Below are 24,211 nucleotides of genomic sequence, written 5' to 3' on the forward strand. Positions count from 1 at the left end.
GGTCTTACAAGGATATCATAAAGGAGTGGACAAAGGTAGTAGTGTTTAGGGTAAATCTAAAGTAGACAGAGCCACCTGTGCTCTTCTAATAACCTTGGTGTTACCTCTAGGTGAGCCTACTCAGCTCACTACTATGTAGAACAGCTGTTTGCATCTGTTCCTGAGGCTCTTAGTTTTCTCCCCAAATGCCTTCCCCACAGGGTCACAGATTTGAAGCCAGCTGACTGGCTTAAAACATGTCACCACAGCACCTCCTGCTTAGGCATCCAGATCCTCTGCTGGATCTTGCTCAGGACTGGTCCGAGCACCATGTCTGCGTTTCTGCACTTCCACCAACTCTGCCTGAGAACCACTTCCAAGAGAAGGCAAAGGTCAGTCGGACACAGGGGGAGCAGAGTCAGAGCTTTCTTTCGTTTTTCTCGTTGGAAAACTCCACTATGGCTGTCTCTCTGCTGTCCAGGGCACCCCACAAGTGCTGCAGCTCCAGCGCCTCTGCAGCCTCAGCAGAAGCAGCATCTTTGCCGTCTCTGAAGTTCTTCGGGTGTGAAGCTGCCCCAGAATCTGTTAGAGGAGGTGCAGCGTCGGTGTTTGAAACCGTGCTGTGACTGTGGAAGCTTGGTAAACTCCATCGCTGAAGGTTTCTCTCGTGGTCTGCTATGAAGCCAGCTATGTTAGCAGCGTGGGGTTCGTGTCTGGGCTCCCCTATCACCGAAGGAAGTGACTGATGCACCTCGGAGCCTGGGAAATAGGCGCTCATTTCTGGCGTGTAGAACGGGTCGTCCAGCAGAGCCACGTTCGCCTCGGTCAGGCTCCTCTGCAGCGCCTCTTCTGGCATGCTGGCGCTGCGCTCCGGGGGCAGGTCCGCTTTGCCCAGCAGGCCAGGTCCTTCCTCCTCCGCTTCCGAGATGATGACCTCCGGAACCGGCCTGTTCGTCTCGGACGAGATGTCGCTGTCGCTGAACTGCGCCTCGCTCCTGGAGGCTTCCGTGATGGGTCCTAGGTCCCTGCTGCTCTGCCGCCTCTTACTTCTGTCCAGTCCTTCGTGCTTCCTCTTGAAGCTGGACGAGGAGGAGGAGTGCCTGCCCCTCGTGTGCATCTCCTGCAGCCGCCTGATGTGCCCCTTCTCGTCCGCCGGGAAGAACACCGAGTTCTCGCTGGTCTGCCGGCTGTAGCGCCGGGGCGGCGGCGACGCGGGGCCTTCGTGAACGCTCAGAAACCTCTTCACCCTCCTCAGCACCGAGCGCTGCCTCCGGTGCTTGTCTTCTTCCCAGGGCCACTCTTCCCCGTAGAGGAAGGCGGTGTCCGCCAGCCTGCCAAACAAAGCCGCAGTCACTCAGCGCTCCGCTCGCAGGCAGAACGCACTGCCCGGCCGGGGGGCGCCGCTGTGCCCCCGAGGCGCTGCTGTGCCCCCGAGGCACGGCATGGAAGGAGTGATAAAGGGTTCCTTAGGCGGAGAGCCTGAGCGAGCTGGGGCTGTGCTGCTGGGAGAGGAGGAGCCTGAAAGGGGACTCCAGCAATGGTTGTAAAGATGTGCAGGTGAGTGGCAGGAGGCTGGAGCCAGGCTCTGCTGGGTGATGCCCAGTGCCAGCACAAGGGGCAGTGGGTGGCAGCTGAGGCACAGAAGTTTCATGTAAGCGTGAGGAGGATTTTTTTTCCCTGTGAGGGTGACAGAAGCCTGGCATAGGCTGCATGGGGGACTGTGGAGTCTCCTTCTCTGGAGACATTCAAAACCTGCCTGGATGCATTCTTGTGTGACCTGCTCCAGGTGCAGTGGCAGGGGGGTTGGACTTGGAGGATCTTTTAAGGTCTCTTAACATTCTGTGATTCTGTGCCAGGGAACAGTGCCTGTGCCTTTAGACCAGCCAGATCACACAGAGAGCTGAGTGCCTCTTCTCCTGAGGACCAGGCTGAGAGGGCATCATCAGGCATCTGGCACCGTTTCATACTCAGGCTGCAGCCCTCTGTGGCAGCTACATGTGGTTAGGGTTCTTTTTAGGGAAGAGTAAGAGAAGTTAAGGAGCTACTCCTGGAAGGAGAGAGTGGTGGTTTAAAAAATGTTAGCATTACACAGATGGTCAAACATCCCTCACTTCTGGGGCACACCTTGGTACTCTCCTTCCTAACCTCAGTCGACCATGGCCAATGGACGTCTGCCTCTACCAGGCAACTCAATACACACAACTGACTCACCCTGGCCCAATTACCTGTCCTAAGGTCAAGGATGCCAAAGGAACTTGGGCCAAATCTGGGGCAAGAAGCACAACACTGACCTGGAGGGACAAAGGAAACTCATCCAGCATTTGTGAAGGTCATAAAATCATGGAATGGTTTAGGTTTAAGAGACCTTGAAAGGCCACTTAGTCCAATCTTACTGCAGTAAAAAGAGACATCTTCAACTAGATCAGGTTGCTCAGAGCCCCACCCAACCTGGCCTTAAACATTTCCAAGGGTGAGGCTTTTATCACCTTTCTCCCTGCCCTAGTGAGGCCTCACCTGGAATATTGCAGCCAGTTCTGGGCTCCCCATTTCAAGAAGGACAGAGATCTACTGGAGAGAATCCAAGGGAGGGCTACAAGGATGCTGAAGGGAATGCAGCACTGCCTGAGGAGGAAAAGCTGAGAGCCCTGGGGCTGCTTAGTCTTGCAGAGGAGAAGGCTGAGAGGGGATCTGAGCAATGTCCCTCCATAGTTGAGGGCTGGGGGTCAGGAAGGAAGGGACAGGGACAGCCTCTGCTTACTGTCAACCAACCCTGCTTGCAAATATGCTCTATTAATAATACAGTTTAAGCTATGGCTGACGTGAGCACATGGCTCACTGGAGACTTCATCCCACTGACACCAACCTGTCCATTCCCCTCCTGACACCATTTCCCATTTCCAGCTTCCCCACTCACAGCAGTGCCACAGCCCACAGCTCCGTGCTGGCCACCCGTGGTGCGTGGAGGTGAGGACCTGCCACAGCCCACAGCTCTGTGCTGGCCACCCGTGGTGCGTGGAGGTGAGGACCTGCCACAGCCCACAGCTCTGTGCTGGCCACCCATGGTGCGTGGATGTAAGGACCTTTCTGCTGGCCTTAGGGACCCTTGCTGCCACTCACCCCATTTCAAAAGTCGATCCAAGGAATGAAGGGATGCAGTAATCAGCAGCTGCTTTGGTGTAGGGCGGCCGGGCAGAGGAGTAGTTCCAGTACATGTCCTTCTCCATCCGCGGTAAGTTCATGTGCATGTCATCCACCGCCAGGAGTGAGACCTTGGGAGTTTTTGGGTGTCAGTCATGTCACTTTCAACACAGTGCAGTACATTGCATAGCCTGCTTTGTTCTCCCTGGCTCAGTATTTCTTTCAGAAAGCCTTGAAAGTAAGCTGTGTGTCCTGGCCTGGGCATCGGGAAGAGACTCCTCTCTATACGACTGAAAGAGTTGGGGCTGTGCAGGCTGGAGCAGAGGAGGCTCCCAGGTGACCTTCTTGTGGCCTTCGAGGATCTGAAGGTGGCCTACAAAAGAGCTGGGGAGGGACTTTTTAGGCTCTCGTGGAGTGACAGGACTGGGGGGGACGGAGCAAAGGTGGAGGTGGGAAGATTCAGACTGGATGTGAGGAGGAAGTTGTTCAGCATGAGAGTGGTGAGAGCCTGGAATGGGTTGCCCAGGGAGGTGGTGGAAGCCTCATCCTTGGAGGTGTTTAAGGCCAGGCTGGCTGAGGCTGTGGCCAGCCTGATCTAGGGTAGGGTGTGCCTGGCCATGGCAGGGGGGCTGGAACTGGCTGATCCTTATGGTCCCTTCCCACCCTGACTGATTCTATGATTCTATATCCTCCTATATCCAAGCTAGTTGTAGCTTGGGTCTTCTATGCTGCAAGGATGTTTGCATCACATGGACATACTTTCCTCATGCTTGAGGCAATCAGACAGACCTGTGACCCTCTGCAATGGTGAGTGTGTAGAGCCCATCAGTGGTGCTCCTTACAATGTCTACAGACTGAGAAGCTTCTGGCAGGCTTTGTCCACACAGCAGAACGTTTGAGAGCCAAATGTCTTGTTTTAGGACCTTCCAATATACTTTATACAAAGGTCTCTGAGACAAGTTGCCTGAAGTGATGTGAAGCCAGAGAGTGTCTTTGATGGTATGAAGGCTTTCCCCACACCTGTGTGTACCTCCACTGCTTGCTTTGCTTCATATGCTGGTTTGCTTGCTCCAGCCTTGCTCTGTTTCACACCTGAGCTCTGCTTGACAGTCTCAGTGGTCCCCAGCAGACATGGGGTGTGAGAGCAGCTCAACCCCATGCTCAGCTGTACCCACAAGGCAAGCAGTGGGTGCCAGGGGATCTTTTCATGTCTTTTGGACCCTTTGACAGGAATCAAGAACTGAATACTGGGGGTAATGGCAATAAATCTGTATCCTGCCTATCTCACCTATCCTGCCACTGAGGACACTGGCTCCTGGCCATGCCAGCATCAGGATGTCACTCATGGTATGGGCACTGTTAGCTCAGGGCCGTGCTTGGGCTTATTTTGGTACTTTCATTGCCATTTCATTCCCACCCCCCCCCCCCCCCCCCCCCTTCAAGGAAGGTTCGTGTGTAGTATTGTAATGGCTTGAAATTCAGATGGCTTGAAATTCAGACTAGCAAAGTATGCTGTTATGGGATGCATGTGGGAAGAGATGACCTTTGGATTTTGAAGCCTTGACCTATGTTTTGTATCTTTTCCAGACATAAAGTAAGGTTTATAGCTTGAGGTCAGCTGTTTGCATACTTAATCAGGCATCATAAATACCAAAGTCAAGATGCATTAGCTGGTAGAAATAAAATTTGGGGGATCACGCCCATAGGGAGAATCACAAAATCAAGCAGGTTGGAAGAGACCTCCAAGATCATCCAGGCCAACCTAGCACCCAGCCCTAGCCAATCAACCAGACCATGGCACTAAGTGCCTCAGCCAGGCTTGGCTTGAAGACCTCCAGGCACGGCCACTCCACCACCTCCCTGGGCAGCCCATTCCAATGCCAATCACTCTCTCTGCCAACAGCTTCCTCCTAACATCCAGCCTAGACCTCCCCTGGCACAACTTGAGGCTGTGTCCCCTTGTTCTGTTGCTGGTTGCCTGGGTACTCCTTCAGGGAAAGAATTTATCTGGTTGACACCTATTGCCCAGGATAGCTCAGAATAAGAAACAGGAATAAATCACATAGAGAAATGCTCAGGTTGGAGAAGCCACTCAGGATCACCAAGCCCAACCCATACCTCTACTCTACAAGGTTCACCCTAAACCATAGCCCCAAGCACCACAGCCAAAAGACTTTTGAACACATCCAGGGTTGGGGGCTCCACCACCTCCCTGGGCAGCTCATTCCAATGCAGCACAGCAAAGCCAGCAGCAGAAATATCAACCTGTAGATTCCTGTCGATGCACCAATTAGTTTCAAAGTCGTCATCATCTTCTCCAAAAGGATTAATAAGTTGTTCAGCGACCTGAGAGGGAAACCAGACACAAGGGCAGAGGTTGGCACTGCCATGTAAGGACTGCTGCTGCAGAGAAAACAGGATTGCATTGTTCTCTCTCTCCCTGCCTGCCACTTTGAATCATAGCTGGAGCCCCCGTGTGATGGTTGTGCCAGGCTAGCAAGGAGCAGCTTGCTTTCCCTGCAGATCATTTCTCTGCCTCTTGGTGCTGTCAGTCATGGTGGTTGGTGCTGGGAATTGAGACATGCCTGGGCCACAGTAATTGTCACAGAAGACAGCCATGACCTTTCCTTACTGTTGTCTTTGGCTGGTGTATGTGAATGGTCTAGCAATGAGAGGCTCTGCTACTGTGTTCTGTGGCACTCCACCAGCCCACTGGGTCAGCATCCCCCAGCCCTGCAGCTGCAGCCTGCTGGAGGGAGTGCAGCTCATCTGTCTGACACAGCCCTCAGCCCTTGCTGCTTTATTAGGGGTGATTCTGATGGCCTCTCTCTGAAGCTTTTCAGGGAAAGCAGCCCATCAAAAGACTTGATTCAAGTGAGCACCATGCACCAAAGCTAGGGAACAGGAGCTGAGCTGGTTGTTTCACTTGACCTTCTTGTTTGGGCACCTTGCATCATGCTAGTCAAAACTAAAAGCAGGGTCTGAGTTGGTTGTTTCATGCAGCCTGCTGGTTTGGGCACTTGGTGCCTACATATTCCTGTGTGCCTCTAGGTTGCACCAGTGAGTAAGCTCTTGGTGCCTACATATTCCTGTATGTCTCTAGGTTGCACCAGTGAGTAAGCTCTTGGTGCCTACATATTCCTGTGTGCCTCTAGGTTGCACCAGTGAGTAAGCTCTTGGTGCCTACATATTCCTGTGTGCCTCTAGGTTGCACCAGTTGGGTAAGCTCTTGGTGCCTACATATTCCTGTGTGTCTCCAGGCTGTACCAGTGAGTAAGCTCTTGGTGAAAAGGAGACCTCTGCTCACACTTGGTGACCTCTTTTGAGGCATTCAATTTTGGCTATAGCTACAGAAGTGCTGCAGCAGGAAGGAGGCAGAATGGAGGCTCTCGTGGCTCTCCAGGGAAGACACTGGATCAGCTCAGTGTAAACCTGAGGATAGCCACCCAAAAATTCACTGCAAAACCTGTCACATGAGGTTAAAAAACCCCCAGTAAACAGGACTGCAACAGATGGATCATCAGTGGTGGCCTTTTGCTTGGCTGACCTGGCCCTGGCATGGGACAGGACTTTATTCCCCAGAAGGGAATGCAGTGCAGAGCAGCTATGAGCTGGATTTGGATGCTTTATCTACCCCATAATGAAAATGAGGACTTAGCAGTATCTCATGTGACATGAAGCTTTGCCCCTGTAGTGGAGGTGTGAGAAACCAGGCCTGAGGCCAAGGCATGAGCTCAGCTTATCCATAATTCCTGAAGAATTGCCCAGTTACTGGAACTGAGTAGCTCAAGGTCCTTTCTGCAGCCTGGCAGCCAAAGCCCAACACACTCAGCAGGAAACTGGCTGCAACCTTCCAAGATAGAAGTATCCTGACTTGGGGGGCAGTGCAGGTTCAGGGAGGTCCTGAGGGAGCCCTGTCAGTGCTGAAGTTATTATTTACAAGCCTGCTTCTCCTCCCTTCCATTTCCTTTCTGCAGAAGGGTTTTCAGGCTGGGAGCCCTGAGCTCTGACAGACATGCTACTGAAAGCTCTGGTTGCTGATGAAGGAGAAACCAAACCCACCCCCCACCTCCCAGGAGCAGCAGATGGGCAGCCAAGAGAAGAAGCTTACAGGTTTGTAACCTCAAGTAAGAACGTGGAAGGCACTGCCTAGTGGAAAGCCTCACGTTTCTGCAGGAGCAACGTGCTGCCTCCACTGCTCTGGCTTCCCTTCTCTCTCTCTCTCTGCTCCAAGCTGGTTGACTTCAGCTCTGGCATCTTTGCCCATCCTCCCAGAGGGGATTTCCCCTGTGACCTCTCCAGACAGCTACATTACCTTGAGCCATCCTGCGTAGAAGAAGAACTGCAGCAGTGTGAAGATTGGAATGTAAATATCCAAGTCATGTCCCTGATACCCTTGGTCAGTATCCAAAAACTGGCGCCCTATCAGGCAGGCAAAGAAAAAAGTATAGACTGCAAGAGTCACAACCTGCAAAGGACAAAACTGCGTTGAAACCATGCCAGAACACAACCTCATGCAGGAAGGAACAGCTGCTCAGAGGCCTCTGACTGCCTGCTCACAGGCCCGCAAGATGCGAGGGAAGGAGCCTCTGGAGATCTTCCAGTCCAACCCTCCTGCCAGAGCAGGAGCAGAGACTCTAGCACAGGTCACACAGGAACACATCCAGACAGAGCTGGAAAGGAGACTCCACAACCTCTCTGGGCAGCCTGTGTCAGGGCTCTGTCACCCTTATGCTCAAGAAGTTCTTCCTCATGTTTTGGTGGAAACATCCCTTGCCCCTTGTCCTGTGGCAGGGCACAGGTGAGCAGAGGCTGTCCCTGTCCCTTCCTTCCTGACCCCCAGCCCTCAGCTCTTGACAGACATTGCTCAGATCCCCTCTCAGGCTTCTCCTCTGCAGCCTAAGCAGCCCCAGGGCTCTCAGCCTTTCCCCATCAGGCAGTGCTGCAGTCCCTTCAGCATCCTTGCAGCCCTCCCTTGGACTCTTCTCCAGCAGCTCCCTGTCCCTCTCGAACTGAGGAGCCCAGAACTGAATACAATATTCCAGGTGGGACCTGACCAGGGCAGAGTAGAGGGGGAGGAGAACCTCCCTTGCTCTGCTGGCCGCTCTCTTTTTAATGCCCCCCCGGATCCCATTGGCCTCCTTGGCCACAAGGGCACTTTGCTGTTCCATGCAGAACTTGCTGCCCACCTTTTGCTGTGTAATTTGGGAGATAGGACAAATCGGAATAATTAGGGCAGGAAGAAGACAGAGGAAAAAGAACAAAAACATTTTGGTGCTTCCCAGTGCTCTCCCAGCTGATGCCTTCAAATCTTCTGCATGTTACAAGTGAGTGAACCAGCTAACCAGGCCTCCAGGATCCCATGGGAGCCAGCAAGTGTTCAACCCTTTGGCAACTCTGGTTGAGTTGGTGGATGTTTGGCACCAGGCTCCCCTTGAATGGCAACTGGATTCTGAATTTTGTAAAGGATAAGAGCTGAGTACCTGGGTATAGACCAGTGGAATTCCAACCCAGTCATAACCAAACAGGAGACTACACCAGGACCGGTACTTGTTCATCTCCTGAAAGAGAAAGGATAGAAAACAAAATAAAGGGAGAAGAGAAGAGAAGAGAAGAGAAGAGAAGAGAAGAGAAGAGAAGAGAAGAGAAGAGAAGAGAAGAGAAGAGAAGAGAAGAGAAGAGAAGAGAAGAGCATTAGAAAAAAAAGAGAGCAAAGAAAAAGGCAGAAAGAAGAGAGGAGGAGAGAAAGGCAAAAAGAAAAGAGAGGAGGAGAGAAAGGCAAAAAGAAAAGAGAAGAGGAGAGAAAGGCAAAAAGAAAAGAGAAGAGGAAAGAAAGGCAAAAAGAAAAGAGAAGAGGAAAGAAAGGCAAAAAGAAAAGAGAAGGGGAAAGAAAGGCAAAAAGAAAAGAAGAGGAGAGAAAGGCAAAAAGAAAAGAGAGGAGGAGAAAAGGGCATAAAGAAAAAATAGGAGGAGAAAAAGGCAGAAAAAAAAGAGAAGAAAAGGGCAGAAAGAAAAGAGAGGAGGAGACAAAGGCAGAAAGAAAAGAGAGGAGAAAAAAAGGGCAGAAAGAAAAGAGAGGACAAAAAGCCAGAAAGAAAAGAGAGGAGGAGAAAAGGGCAGAAAGAAAAGAGAGGACAGAAAGCCAGAAAGAAAAGAGAGGAGGAGAAAAAGGCAGAAAGAAAAGAGAGGACAAAAAGCCAGAAAGAAAAGAGAGGAGGAGAAAAGGGCAGAAAGAAAAGAGAGGACAGAAAGCCAGAAAGAAAAGAGAGGAGGAGAAAAAGGCAGAAAGAAAAGAGAGGACAAAAAGACAGAAAGAAAAGAGAGGAGGAGAAAAGGGCAGAAAGAAAAGAGAGGACAGAAAGCCAGAAAGAAAAGAGAGGAGGAGAAAAAGGCAGAAAGAAAAGAGAGGACAAAAAGACAGAAAGAAAAGAGCAGCAGAGAAAAGGGCAGAATGAAAAGAGAGAAGGAGAAAAGGGCAGAAAGAGAGGAGAAGAAGAGGCAAAAAGAAAAGAGGAGAAAAAGGCAGAAAGAAAAGAGAGGAGGAGAGAAAGGCAGAAAGAAAAGAAAGGAAAAAACAAACCCAAACAAACTAAAATTCCATGGAGTTGAAGTCTAAATGATAAATATTTTGTTAGAGTCCATTCCTGCACATACAAAGTACAGAGAAATAACCTAGAGTAGTACCCAGACATTGGTACCATGACTATAACCAGCACTGCCCTGTCAGGTTTGAGTATCCAGCTGCTTTATGGAGTTGGAATTCTTAGCACAGTGTGCATCTCTTCTCCAATTAGCCTTTGTGTCTCTCTTATTCACAGTCTAGTGAACAGGAAAGATATATCACTAAAAAAGAAAGATGCTTGACCTCTTAATGAAATATTCAGGGAAATTATCTTCCCTGAAGTCAATATTAAACTCCTCAGAAGATCAAATTATTCTCATCTTTGCTGCAGGGGTAAATGGAACAAAGATGAACCAATGGTGATGCTGCAACAAGCTTTTACTCAGCAATTTGTTGCTTGGGTTAATCCCTCCTCAGCCACACAAATACAGACCCAGCAAACTGCTGCTGTGTGTGCTGGAATGGTCATTGGTGCACAGAGGCGAGTGGGATAAATCCCAAGTGAGATGGTTTAGAGCACAACATCACAGCTCACAGGATGTCAGGGGTTGGAAGGGACCCAAAGAGATCACCGAGTCCAACCCTCCTGCCAGAGGACCATACAATGCAGGACCATACAATCTAGCTTAGGTCACACAGGAACACATCCAGGCAGGCTTTGAAAGACTCCAGAGGAGACTCCACAACCTCTCTGGGCAGCCTGGGACCCTTAGAGCCAAGAAGTTCCCCCTTGTGCTGAGCTGGAACCTCCTGTGCTGCAGCTTCCATCCCTTGCTCCTTGTCCTATCCCAGGGAGCAGTGAGCAGAGCCTGTCCCCCCCGTCCTGACCCCCAGCCCTCAGGCATTTATAAACACTTATTAGATCCCCTCTCAGTCTTCTCTTTCCTGGAGAGCTGTGCAGAGTAAATCAGATTATCTGAGTGAGAAGCTGCCAGGCAGCAGCCTCAGGTTAGCTTGCTGGAGATTGATTTCTCCTCCTACTTACGTTCATCAGTGTCTGCAGATCGACGCTGTCCCGGATTCTCCCCTCTTTCCGTGCCTTTGATGCCAGATTTCCAAACCAGACAAAGGGAACCCAGTATTTCAGGTGGGGAGACTTGAGGTCATCAAAAAGTTTTCTTTCATACCTTGTCATAAAACCTGTTTGATTGCCAGCAGCAGCGACAAAAAAGAAGCAGTTTGTTCTGTGCTCGCGGTGCTGCCAGCGGTGTGCATTTCAAATGTCTTTTAATCTGGTTATGTGGTTACAGAATCACAGAGTGTCAGTGCCAGAGCCCTGGAGCAGGCTGCCCAGAGAGGTTGTGAATTCTCCTTCTCTGGAGCCTTTCTAAAGCCACCTGGATGCATTCCTGTGTGGACTGCCCTGGGTGATGCTGCTTTGGCAGGGGGGGGTTGGACTGGGTGATCCATGGAGGTCCCTTCCAACCTCTAAGGTTCTGTGATTCTGTGACTGTACAGATTCACCTCTGGTTTCATACTCTGCTCCTGGAAAAAGCAGGAACTGGATTTGTCAGTCAAGGAGCTCTCACTTTTCAGCAGTGCCAGCTTTCAGCAGCACCACATCTGTTGCAAGGCCATTCACGAGACCTGATTCCTGTAACTCTCTGCTAAATCTGCAAAGCAGGAAGCAAGCAACAGAGCCTACAGGTGAGTGCATGAAGCAGCTCTGCAGAGAGCCTGCCTTCTGCCAGCAGACCACTTGCCTGACAGATTGTATTTCATGTTTTCTTTGGAGTTAGGAAGGTGTGCAAAGGGATAGAAAAGGAATCCTGAGCTGAAGCGAGACGTGAGGCCAGCTGACATGCTGGGGGCTGCAGGCTGAAGCTGCTCTCTGCCTGGCAATTCACCCTGCTGGGGTGCTGGGCAGGTATGGAGTTTCATGCAGAGTTCCTGCTCTGCTTCCATCTGCTGCAAGCAATTCCAAGGTCAGATGGCAGAAGAGCCAGGGCCATGTGTGAGAAAACCTGCATCAGAGAAGCTTGCTGCCTGGGACTGGCACAGGAGCAGCTAGATTTTGGAGCAACACTTCTCCCTCCTTGGATAAGGAAACTCTGCTCTGCTCCTCTGTCCTCCTTCCTTCCAGAAAATCCATGGCAGGAAATGTCACATTTTTCTTTGTGCAAGTCCTGCATTTTCTGGGGTCGGAGCAAGTTTGGTTTAGAGGATCTTAGTTTTTGCTCAGGTGTGGGTATAAAACAACTTCTGTTCTGCTGAGACTAGCTCTGACCCAGGACAAAAGAAAATGGCAGTGTGTCCACCCCAAACCAAGGAAAAAATCAGTTGCTCAGACAATCAATTACAACTTGAGCACTGAAAGATCAATCAGGGACCTGAGAGCAGACAGGATTTCCATAATCCTCCCCACTGACCAGACCTTTTTTCTACCTATTGGAAGCCTCCTTTTTCTTTCTGAGTTTTCCCAGGAGATCCTTGCTTATCCATGCAGGTCTTCTGCCTCCCTTGCTTGTTATTTTTTGTTGAGCTTGGAGGAGGTAATGTTTGTACATTAACCAGCTCTCTTGGGCTCCCTTTCCTTCCAGGCTCCTGGTCCACTGGATGCTCTAAGTAGAGTTTTGAAGAGGGCAAAGTTAGCCTTCTTAAAGTCCAGGGTTGAGAATTTACTATCCCCCCTCTATTCTGCCCTGCTGAGACCACAGCTGCAATACTGTGTCCTGTTTTGGGCTCCCCAGTTCAAAGAGACAGGAACCTGCTGGAGAGAGTCCATTGGAGAGCCATGAGGATGAGTGGGGAACTTGAGCATCTCCCCTCTGGAGAGAGACTGAGAGCCCTGGGGCTGTTTAGTCTGCAGGAGAGAAGGCTGAGAGGGGATCTGAGCAATGTCTGTCAATAGCTGAGGGATGGGGGTCCAGTGAAGGGGGCCAAGCTCTTTTGGGTGGTGCACAGCAATAAGCCAAGCAGCAATGAATGCAAACTGGAACAGAGAAGGTTTCAGCTCCCCAGGAGGAGAAATTTCTTTGGAGTGAGGGTGCCAGAGCCCTGGAGCAGGCTGCCCAGAGAGGCTGTGGAGTCTCCTCTGGAGACTTTCCAAAGCCACCTGGATGCATTGCTGTGTGGACTGCCCTGGGTGATACTGCTTTGGTAGGGGGGTTGTACTGGATGATCTCTGGAGGTCCCTTCCAACACTTACAGTTCTGTGATTGTGTTTCTATCAGGCTGAAACAGGCAGACAAAACACCAGAAAATCGACAGCCTGGACTGAAAACTGGATGCAAGTCACCTGAGAGGCTCCAGGAGATCATTGCCTGGAAGGACACAGCTTGGGGGGGTCATGAGGAACAACAGATCTCCAAGGATCAGTTCTTGCTCTCTGCTGAAAGTAGGTATGCTTTAGTTGAGGAAAGCTCAGCAAAGCCATGTTCTCTTAACAGTAACGTAACAGTTGTCATTGTTAAAGTGAAGGCATTTGGGTTTGTAGTAGTTAAATGTTCTTTTGCTTGGCTCTTAATAATGCTTAGTGTTATTATGATAGAACATGGTACATAAATCTGAGTTGATCTTAGAATCATAGAATGGGCTGGGTTGGAAGGGACCTCCAAAACTCAGCCAGTCCAAACCCCCCTGCACTCAGCAGGGACATCCTCAACTAGATCAGGTTGCCCACAGCCCTGTCCAGCATCACCTTCAATATCTCCAGGGATGGGCCCCAACTCCCTTCCTGGGCAACCTGTTGCAGTGTTCCACCACCCTCATGGAGCAGAACCTGTTCCTAACATCCAATCTCAATCTGCTTTGCTCTAGTTTGAAGCCATTGCCCTCATCCTGTCCCTGCAGCCCTTTGCAAACAGTCTCTCTGCAGCCTTCCTGTGAGCCCCCTTCAGGTACTGGCAGGCTGCTGTGAGGTTTCCCCAGAGCCTCCTCTTCTGCAGGCTGCACACCCCCAGCTCCCTCAGCCTGGCTTTGTAGCAGAGCTGCTCCAACCCCCTGAGCATTTTTGTGGCCTCCTCTGGACCTGCTCCATCAGCTCCATGTCCTTCCTGTACTGAGGGCTCCAGAGCTGGATGCAGCACTGCAGGTGAGGCCTCAGCAGAGCAGAGCAAAGTGGCAGAATCACCTCTCTGACCTGCCGGCAGTGCAGATCCCTGCACCCTCCTCTCCTCCAGGCTGCACAACTCCTCTCAGCCTGCCCTCACAGCAGAGGTGCTGCGGTTCGAAGCCCTTGCCCTGGGAAGCCATCCCGTGCCAGACACCACTGAGAGAAAGGCAAGAGATTCTGGGGAGGAGGGTTCCAGTACCTGCCCCTACCACATGGTCCATGGTGGGGAACCTTTTGTAGACAGCGGTGCTGACGGAGCGGAAGATGAGCAGGGAGGTCAGGTTCACGTAACGCATCAGCGTCCTGCGCAGCAGCCGCCCGTACTCATCCCTGCCCTGCACGCAGCTGGAGATCAGCAGCATCAATCGGTCCGGCCACGGCAGGTTCACAAACTGGTTCCACCACCGATTCACCACCAGGGTAACGTAGAAACCTGAGGGTTGGGAGGCAAACATAAGGAGAAGGCAAGTCCAGTGCCCGACAGGAGCTCTGTTTGTGTCACTGCCGCTTAGTTGGCAGGTTGGCAGTGTGCTGTTCCCAAGGCTAAGCTGGTGTCTTGCCCAGATAAATGCAGTAAATGGCACGGGTCAGGAAAGACAAAGTTAAGCTCATTTTGCAAAGGGGAAGAGGGGAAGGAATCCTGTGCAGATTCACCACTCACAGGATGTCAGGGCTTGGAAGGGACCCAAGGAGATCACCCAGTCCAATCCCCTGCCACAGCAGGACCATACAATCTAGCTCAGGGCACACAGGAACACATCCAGACAGGGCTGGAAAGGCTCCAGAGAAGGAGACTCCACAGCCTCTCTGGGCAGCCTGTGCCAGGGCTGTGTCACCCTTCCAGTCAACAAATTCCCCCTTGTGTCGAGGTGGAACCTCCTGTGCTGCAGCTTCCATCCATTGCTCCTTGACCTATCCCAGGGAGCAGTGAGCAGAGCCTGTCCCCCCCTCCTGACCCCCAGCCCTCAGAGATTTCTAAACATTGATCAGATCCCCTCTCAGTCTTCTCCAGACTAAGCAGCCCCAGGTCCTTCAGCCTCTCCTCATCAGGCAGTGCTCCAGTCCTCTGATCATCCTCCTAGTCCTCCACTGGACCTTCTCCAGCAGATCCCTGTCCCTTTTCAACTGGGGAGCACAAAATTTAACACATCACACCCCAGGAAGCAATCAGTGCTAATTATGTAAGAGACACTGCAACTCAATGGCCCAGTCCAGCTGAGTGCTGCAGACTCTTGAGCTTCCACATTCCCTCTTCTCTGTTAAACCTTGAGTGGATTTAATGCTTTGAAAGATCAGGCACAATATATTAGTGCTAGTGGGCATTTTGCATGTATATGTGTACAGAGAGAGAGAGGTGATGGAGAGAGAGAGATGATGGAGTGAGGTGATGGAGAGACAGATGGTGGGTGGAGAGAGAGGTGATGGAGGGGGAGAGAGGTGATGGAGGGGGAGAGAGGTGATGGAGAGGGGGAGAGGTGATGGAGAGTGAGAGATGATGAAAAGAAAGAGATAAGATGATGGAGAGAGATAAGATGATGGAGAGAGATAAGATGATGGAGAGAGATAAGATGATGGAGAGAGAGATATGGTAGAGGGAGAGAGAGGTGGTAGAGGGGGAGAGAGGTGATGGAGGGAGAGAGTAAGAGATGATGGAGAGAGATAAGATGATGAAGAGAGAGATGATGGAGAGAGATATATGCAAACTTCACTTTTTGTTGGTGTACTAAGAACATGAGCATAAATGTTAATGCATCAAAAGCAACTCAAACTTGAGGAGACCTGTTTGAAGCTGAGCATTTTAATGCCAGCCTCTAATCTCCCCACATGCCCCTCAAGCTCTGAAGTGCTTCCACGCACAGGCATTCACAGAGACAGTGCTGGAGAGTAGCTCCACATGCAGCTGGTACTTACCAAGCACAAAGGTTACAGGGATTTGTTCAGCATATCTGTCACAGTAAATGGATAACTTCTCAAAGAAGCGTTTTTGGCTACCTGTAAGGAAAAATCTGCAGCAGACATAAAATGTATCTGTCCTTTCAGGTCATGCTGGCACTAGCTACAGAGTGCAAACAGGTGCAAATGGTCAGCTATGTGCAATAGGGAACACCTTAGCTGAGGTCTTCAAGAGAGTTCTTAAAGTGCCAAACACTTCTGGCACATAACAACAAAGCTGGAGGAGAAGGCAATGTTGGACAGAATGACAGAACAGTCAGGGTTGGAAGGGACCTCAAGGATCAGCCAGTTCCAACCTCCCTGCCATGGGCAGGGACACTTCACACTAGATCAGGTTGCACAGAGCCACATCCAGCCTGGCCTTAAAATCATGCAGGGATGAGGCTTCCACTGCCTCCCTGGGCAACCTGTGCCAGTGTCTCACCACCCTCATGGTGAATAACTTCTCAGAATCATAGAATCAAGCAGGTTGGAAGAGACCTCCAAGCTCATCCAGTCCAACCTAGCACCCAGCCCTGTCCAGTCAACCAGACCATGGCACTAAGTGCCTCATCCAGGCTTTTCTTGAGCACCTCCAGCGCAGCCCATTCCAATGCCAGTTACTTTGTCAAGAACTTCCTCCTAACATCCAGCCTAGACCTCCCCAGGCACAGCTTGAGGCTGTGTCCCCTTGTTCTGTTGCTGGGTGCCTTGGAGAAGAACCCAACCTCACCTGGCTACAGCTTCCCTTCAGGTAGTTGTAGAGAGCAATGAGCTCTGCCCTGAGCCTTCTCTTCTCCAGGCTAATACTCTGTGATTCTTCTTCCTAAGATCCAGTCTATATCCAGATCCTGGCTATATAACCTGGCTCTCTAATTTTCTATCTCTCTCTATAAATTATGCCTTTCAGGGTTGCTAAAGAAATTACAATTGGGAAGACAGTTCTGCAAGTGAAAGGAAAGGTCTATAGTGATCACTTGAAGCAGGGAGGCATTCATGCTGCCGCCAACTCAACACCAGAATGATAAAAGATAAGTCTCAAGCTGTGCCAGGGGAGGTCTAGGCTGGATGTTAGGAGGAAGTTGTTGTCAGAGAGAGTGATTGGCACTGGAATGGGCTGCCCAGGGAGGTGGTGGAGTCACCGTGCCTGGGGGTGTTGAAGCAAATGGTCTGGTTGATTGGCCAGGGCTGAGTGCTAGGTTGGACTGGATGAGTTTGGAGCTCTCTTCCAACCTGCTTGATTCTATGATTAAGGAACATTCAGGTCCAAGGAAAAGACACCCCCTCCACACACACACACTCCCTCCCACCCATCACTCATCAGCCTAATAGTATGAAGAATGAAACTTCAGCACAGCATACAACAAGAGGCGAATAGGAAAGAGTGTACCTGTATAACACACTTATGGCTGTGTAAAGGGTAGCAAACACTATAAATTCTCTGTACAGCAATTTGTAGATGCTGCCTTTCCACCTCAGGAGTAATCTGTGAAATCCAAAGAAAGTGGCATTGGCTACTTTGCTGGAGTAAGTGACTGTCATCCTCTTGGCAGGCTGTGCCTAGGAACGGTAGGGAAGAAGCAAAGAAACCATCAGCATTTTTGGACAGTGTATCCCAAGCTGAATGCATCCTTGTATAGACAGGCACATAGCTGCACATGCACATGCTTTTAGGAGGAAGTTCTTCCCAGAGAGAGTGATTGGCATTGGAATGGGCTGCCCAGGGAGGTGGTGGAGTCGCTGTGCCTGGAGGTGTTCAAGAAAAGACTGGATGGGGCACTCAGTGCCATGGTCTAGGACTGGGTACTAGGTTGGACTGGATGAGCTTGGAGGTCTCTTCCGACCTGGTTGATTCTATGATTCTAAATGTACATATATATGAGAGTTTATGCATACATTAGCACCTGCTTTGTATATTGGTATACACAGAAAGAAGGGGAAACACAAATCATGCAGTTGCAAGCACCATTGAGTCCTGCAGGCTGACTGATGTGAGGCTGTATTGGAGCTTTACCTGCAAGATCACACAAAAACAACAGCTAGCAGCAAATGTGGCCAGCTGCCCAGGTGGGAGACACCTCTGCTTACACTCAATTTGCTCCAGAATCACAGAATCATTTAAGGTGGAATAGAGCTCTGAGATCATCCAGCCCAGCCTAGGACTTAACACCCCCACAGCCACCAGACCATGGCACTAAGTGCCACAGCCAAGCTGGCCTGAAACACCTCCAGGCACAGCAACTCCACCACCTCCCTGGGCAGCCCATTCCAGTCTCTAATTCCCCTTTCCATCAGGAAGTGCTTCCTAACATCCAACCTAACCCTCCCCTGGCACAGCTTCAGGCCATGCCCTCTTGTCCTCCACAAGTTGCCTGGCAGCAGAGCCTGATCCCCACCAGACTGCACCTTCCTTTAAGGTAGGTGAAGAGTGTGCTAAGGTCCCCCCTGAGTCTCCTCTTCTCCAGGCTAACCCAGCCCAGCTCCCTCAGCCTCTCCTCAGCAGCCTTCCCCTCTAGTCCCTTCCTCACTCTCGTTGCTCTCCTCTGGCCCTGCTCCAGCCCCTCAATATCCAGCCTGGTGTGAGCAAAAGAAGCCAATAGATTGGATTGATTTTGTTCTGTTTAAGCTTTGTCACCACTCCAGCAAGAGAAGTGAAAGCTAAATTCCACACAGGCACCTTCCTTGCCAGGCATTATTTTTAGCTGGCTTTGGTAATTATGCTCCTCCAAAACCCAAAGAGATTTCAAGTTGGTCTGTTTCATTAATGCTTATGACAAGCAGCTGAGATCAGCTGGGGAACCCTCTTCTTGCTAGGCTTGGCAGCTACACATACTCATCAATGCTTAAGCATTGCATGGCCATGCAAGCAAAACAAAGCCACAAGGCTGCTCAGGCAGGCACTACATGACATGGTGTAATTAAGGCACTACTAAAAGTGTGTAGGTAAATGTCTTCTGCTAACTCTAGCATAAACCAGTTTTGTGCAGTGTGCAAGAATGGGATCAACTGAGGCAAGCACAAAGCTTCAAGGCAGTTATTGTCTGTCATAAATGTGAGTCTTGTCTGGAGTTCTGTATGGATACAAACTTGAACATAGAAGGTTTCAGCTCAGCATGAGGAGAAACTTCCTTACAATGACTTGAGCAACTCCTCTCTGGAGAGAGACTGAGAGCCCTGGGGCTGTTCAGTCTTCAGAAGAGAAGGCTGAGAGGGGATCTGAGCAATGTCTATCAGTAGCTGAGGGCTGGGGGTCAAGTGGAGGGGGCCAAGCTCTTTTGGGTGGTGCACAGCAATAAGCCAAGGAACAATGGATCCAACCTGGAACAGAGAAGGTTTCAGCTCCACAGGAGGGGAAACTTCTTTAGAGTGAGGGTGCCAGAGCCCTGGAGCAGGCTGCCCAGAGAGGCTGTGGAGTCTCCTTCTCTGGAGCCTTTGCAACCCCAGCTGGCTGCATCCCTGTGTGGACTGCCCTGGGTGATGCTGCTTCGGCAGGGGGGTTGTACTGGATGCTCTCTGGAGGTCCCTTCCAACCTCTAACATTCTGTGATTCCATGATTTTCTGAAGGCCTCTGTAGGTCATTTGCTCTGAAAAAAACCCACTCTGCCCCTAGTTCATAGATGGCCTGGCAGTATTTTGTGCAGCTTGGCTGTTTCCAATGCAGAGCTTAAAGCAAGCCTCTAAAATTGATCTGTAAGAGCTCCTCTTTCAGTCACCAAGGCTTTCAGCAGGGCAAAGACACCACAAGCCTTCTACTGCTGACAGACTGTCTCTTCTCTGCAGAGTGGCTGCTTGAGGTTTGCCAGCTTGGGCTTGGAGATCATTTTTTCTCTGTGTGTTATTGGGTTTTGGTTGATTTTGAGATGCATGGGTTTCACTCTTTGGCATCCAAATGATAGTTTTTCCCTTTCTGAGCCTTGGTACAGGCCTTTAAATTTGTGGTCATTGTTGTTGAACTCCAGAAAAGTTCAATTCAGGGGCCAGACTGGCTGGGTGGCAGGCAGAAATGCAGTCCTGCCTGCGACAAAGCCTGTGGTCAGGAGGCAGCACTTAAGAAAATGAAGGCAGAGGTTTCTGTTCTCCAGCAGAAATGGGGCTTTAGAAACGGGAGGAAGTCTGTGGCTGGGCTAAAGGGAAGGGATGTGGCTAAAAAAATGCTCTTAGCAGTACACTGAGTTTCTTGGGACTGCTGTAGGAAGCTTTAGTCTTTGCCTGTAAATGCTGAGGTGTGCTGTGTTCAAGCCAGATCATCAGGAATCACAGAATCATCTGTGTGATCATCCTCATAGCTCTCCACTGGACCTTCTCCAGCAGATCCCTGTCCCTCTTCAACTGGAGAGCCCAAAAGTGGAGGCAGTACTCAAGATGAGGTCCCACCAGGGCAGTGTAGAGGTGGAGAAGAAGCTCCCTTGATCTGCTGGACACTCTTCCAAATGCACCCCAGGATCCCACTGGCCCTCCTGGCCACAGGGGCAATTGCTGAGGTGCTGAGCTCTACCATGATGAGAAGCTTCAAGCCCTTTGGTAACAGCTGATTTCCCACTTTGAGTCAGCAACACAGCAGAGGTCTGCTCCAGGGTGGAATGGAGGTACAGCTAGGGCACATTCCCAGGTCTGAATCACAGAATCAACCAAGCTGGAAGAGAACTCCAGAGATCCTCCAGTACAACCTCCCCTGCTAAAAGCAGCATCCCCTAGGGCAGTCCACACAGGAATGCAGCCAGGTGGGGTTGCAAAAGGCTCCAGAGAAGGAGACTCCACAGTCTCTCTGGGCAGCCTGTGCCAGGGCTCTGGCACTCTCATGGCAAAGAAGTTTCTCCTCATGTGGAGCTGAAACCTTCTCTGTTCCAGTTTGTATCCATTGCTCCTTGGCTTATTGCTGTGCACCACCCAAAAGAGCTTGGCCCCCTCCACTTGACCCACACCCCTCAGCTGTTGATAGACATTGCTCAGATCCCCTCTCAGCCTTCTCCTCTGCAGACTAAACAGCCCCAGGGCTCTCAGTCTCTCTCCAGAGGGGAGATGCTCAACTCCCCCACTCATCCTCCTGGCTCTCTGCTGGACTCTCTCCAGCAAGTCCCTGTCTCTCTGAACTGGAGAGCCCAAAATTTGACACAGTGTTCCAGGTATGGTCTCAGCAGGGCAGAGCAGAGGGGGAGAAGAACCTCTCTATACCTGCTGAACACACTTTTCCTGATGCAGCCCGGGATGCCACTGGCTCTCTTGCCCACAAGAGCACATGGCTAATTGAGAGGAGCAGCCAAATTCAAAGCAGAGGACTGGACAAGTGCCACATAGTTTGACAACAGATGACTTTCAAGAAGCATTCACACAGATAGGACATGCAGGGTTGGGGCTGGCTCACTTTGCTGGTCTCTGGGAGTTTCTGAATCACAGAATCATAGAATGGTTTAGGCTAGGAGGGGCCTCAAAGATCATCTAGTTCCAACCCCCCACCATAGGCAGGGACACCTCCCACTAGAACAGGCCCTGGGCCATGAAATGAAGATTGCCTGTGGCAGCCTTCTGACATGTGCAGCTCTGCAGGACAGCAGTGACTGCTGCCACATCCATAGCTCTCATTTTCTGCATGCGGGCATGAGGAAGGAGTTGTCCTCCCAGGCACCAGGGACTGCCCAGTGCCAGGAACTGGCCACTGGCTGAGCTGGCCAAGGTGGGTGGGAACACGTCCAGCAGCAAATCCTGTCTTGCAGGACCTAGTGATGGTGTTTGGCTGCAATTGCAGAGCTGTAATGAGAATAGGACTCAGAGTAAAGAGTAAAGATGGGGATGGGAGAGCTTTTAATGTGAAGTGCAGCTTGCCTGCTTGATTCAAACGACTGTACTTCACTTAATCAGATCCCATCTATTCACTCTGTGCTGGATTCACTCTGTGCTGGATCAAGAACTGGCTGGATGGCAGAGCCCAGAGAGTGGTGGTGAATGGTGCCACATCCAGCTGGCAGCTGTCACTGGTGGTGTTCCCCAAGGATCAGTGCTGGGCACAGTCCTGTTCAATATCTTTAGTGATGACCTGGACGAGGGGATTGAGTCCAGCATCAGTAAGTTTGCAGATGATACCAAGCTAGGAGCAGGTGTTGATCTGTTGGAAGGTAGGAGAGCCCTGCAGAGGGACCTGGCCAGGCTGCATGGGTGGGCAGAGGCCAAGGGGATGAGACTGAACAAGGCCAAGTGCAGGGTTCTGCACTTTGGCCACAACAACCCCAAGCATCACTACAGGCTGGGGACAGAATGGCTGAGAGCAGCCAGGAGGAAAGGGACCTGGAGGTACTGATAGATAGTAGACTAAAGATGAGGCAGCAGTGTGCCCAGGTGGCCAAGTGAGCCAGTGGCATCCTGGCCTGCATCAGGAACAGTGTGGCCAGTAGGACAAGGGAGGTTCTTCTTTCCCTGTACTCAGCACTGCTCAGGTCACACCTTGAGTGCTGTGTCCAGTTCTGGGCCCCTCAATTCAAGAGAGATGTTGAGATGCTGGAAGGTGTCCAGAGAAGGGCGACAAAGCTGGTGAAGGGCCTGGAGCACAGCCCTGTGAGGAGAGGCTGAGGGAGCTGGGGGTGTGCAGCCTGCAGCAGAGGAGGCTCAGGGCAGAGCTCATTGCTGTCTGCAACTACCTGAAGGGAGGCTGTAGCCAGGTGGGGTTGGGCTCTTCTCCCAGACAACCAGAAACAGAACAAGGGGACACAGCCTCAAGTTGTGCCGGGGTAGGTCTAGGCTGGATGTTGTTAGGAAGTTGTTGGCAGAGAGAGTGATTGGCATTGGAATGGGCTGCCCAGGGAGGTGGTGGAGTCACCATCCCTGGAGGTGTTGAAGCCAATCCTGGCTGGGGCACTTAGTGCCATGGTCTGGTTGATTGGCCAGGGCTGGGTGCTAGGTTGGACTGGATGATCTTAGAGGTCTCTTCCAACCTGCTTGATTCTGTGATTCTATGATTTTATCTCTCTTAGGCCTCTAACTGATGCCCTTGGCTCTGTATAGAAACTCTTCATATTAGCCTGGGAGGCACTGGGCAATGTTTTCTTTCTGCCTCTGAAAGAGAGCAAAGAGAAGAAGGACTCAAGAGCAATTTCAGGCTTCAGTGCCTTGGTTTCCTTGCCCTGCCTGCGATGCAGTGTTTGAGCTTCCTGCTAAGCAGTTCTTTTACTGAGTATTTATCTTCAGGTTCATATCAGGACTTCAGGGGGACATAATGTAATGTCCTAAAATACACATTAGGTCAGGTTAGGTGATCTAAGAACCCTTTTAAACGAGATGAAGCCATGAAAGACAGCTACATGTCTGTCTGAACAGTTCTCACAAGACAGCAAGCACAGATTTACATCCACATTTGGTGTTTTGTTCTGGTTAACAGCCATAACCACTTGGGTCCAGCCCTTTTCTCCAGCAGAAAGTTTTGGCATAAAACCTTGTGCTGGGTCTGGTTCTTGCCTGGTGGTCCCAAGCCCTTGGTTCACAGGCAGCATGTTGAGTGAGAAGCCTCACTCTGAGAACGTTACTCATGGCCACAGGAAATTAAAAAGCTAAAACTGAGAAGGACAGGAAGAGCAAAGCATAACAATGTCCCCCAGCACATTCCTTGCCTGAGCAGTGTTTTGGCTGGCCTGCAGGAGGACAGACAGCATTAGATTAGATACCACAGGCACTGGTGTCACGGAAGGCTTTCCTATTAACTGTAGTGTCCTTCGACTCATCAGAAGATACAGGGTTAGGTTTGCTAAGGATTTGTGAGTTTGGAGGACAGAACACAAGCTCTGCCCATTTTATGCCTGCACAAAGTTTGGCTCCTATCTCTGCTTTTTCTTTTGCTCTGTGTCTGAAACTTTCAGGCTCAAATGTGAGCTATTTACTTAGCCAAGATGATCAGAAGCCTTTGTGCGTAAACACCGCGACGAAAGACTCATCCCCAGCCCTCACCCACCCTTAATATTGAGCCAAAGTAGAAATATTGAGCCAAAGTAGAAATGGGCTCTTTTTTCCCCCCCTGGGTGAGAATTTCAGGATGTATTAGGATCCAAAGAGAAACCAGAGTAAAAAACCAAACCAAACCAGCCATCAATCTTTCCTAAGTGAGCGTGAAAGGCACATTACAGAACTTACAAACACAGAGTGCTCCTGGACAGACCCAGTTTATAGCACAGCAGAGAAAGTGAGCAAGAGGGATTCCAGCTAAGCCCACTGCAGAAAAGCATATTAAGATCATGCTGTATCCACTGACCTGCTGTTTTGATTCAGCAATCCAAGCCCCAAGGCAAATGCTGCACCCTTCCTCTTGGCCAGACGTCCCCAGCAAAGCCCCCTTCTTGCTCCGCAGTAGTCACCTTGCTCTTCCCTTAACCTGAAGCAAGGGGTTGCTGCTGCCGAGCTCCAGGAGGAGTGGACTGACAAGGACAGGGGTTAAAATGTCTTTCCACTTCTGGCAGCCTGTTTTTGCCAAGTCCTCTGCCCTGTCAGTTACAGAGGGAACAAACAC

At 50.8% G+C, this 24,211-nt stretch overlaps 1 protein-coding gene across 1 annotated transcript; it reads right to left on the minus strand.

Moving 5' to 3' along the window:
- Window positions 1-397: 397 nt before the first annotated feature.
- On the minus strand, window positions 398-17,267 carry BEST3 (bestrophin 3). The gene is made up of 9 exons (XM_064165952.1): window positions 17,116-17,267; window positions 15,705-15,799; window positions 13,993-14,226; window positions 10,725-10,879; window positions 8,601-8,678; window positions 7,433-7,585; window positions 5,383-5,463; window positions 3,097-3,248; window positions 398-1,310 (listed from the first exon to the last, which is right to left on the minus strand). Exons 1-9 carry the CDS (start codon window positions 17,265-17,267, stop codon window positions 398-400), a joined length of 2,013 nt encoding a protein of 670 aa, XP_064022022.1.
- Window positions 17,268-24,211: the final 6,944 nt, after the last annotated feature.

The sequence above is a fragment of the Pogoniulus pusillus genome, chromosome 27 (assembly GCF_015220805.1).
Source record: "Pogoniulus pusillus isolate bPogPus1 chromosome 27, bPogPus1.pri, whole genome shotgun sequence".
In the NCBI taxonomy this organism is placed as follows: domain Eukaryota; kingdom Metazoa; phylum Chordata; class Aves; order Piciformes; family Lybiidae; genus Pogoniulus; species Pogoniulus pusillus.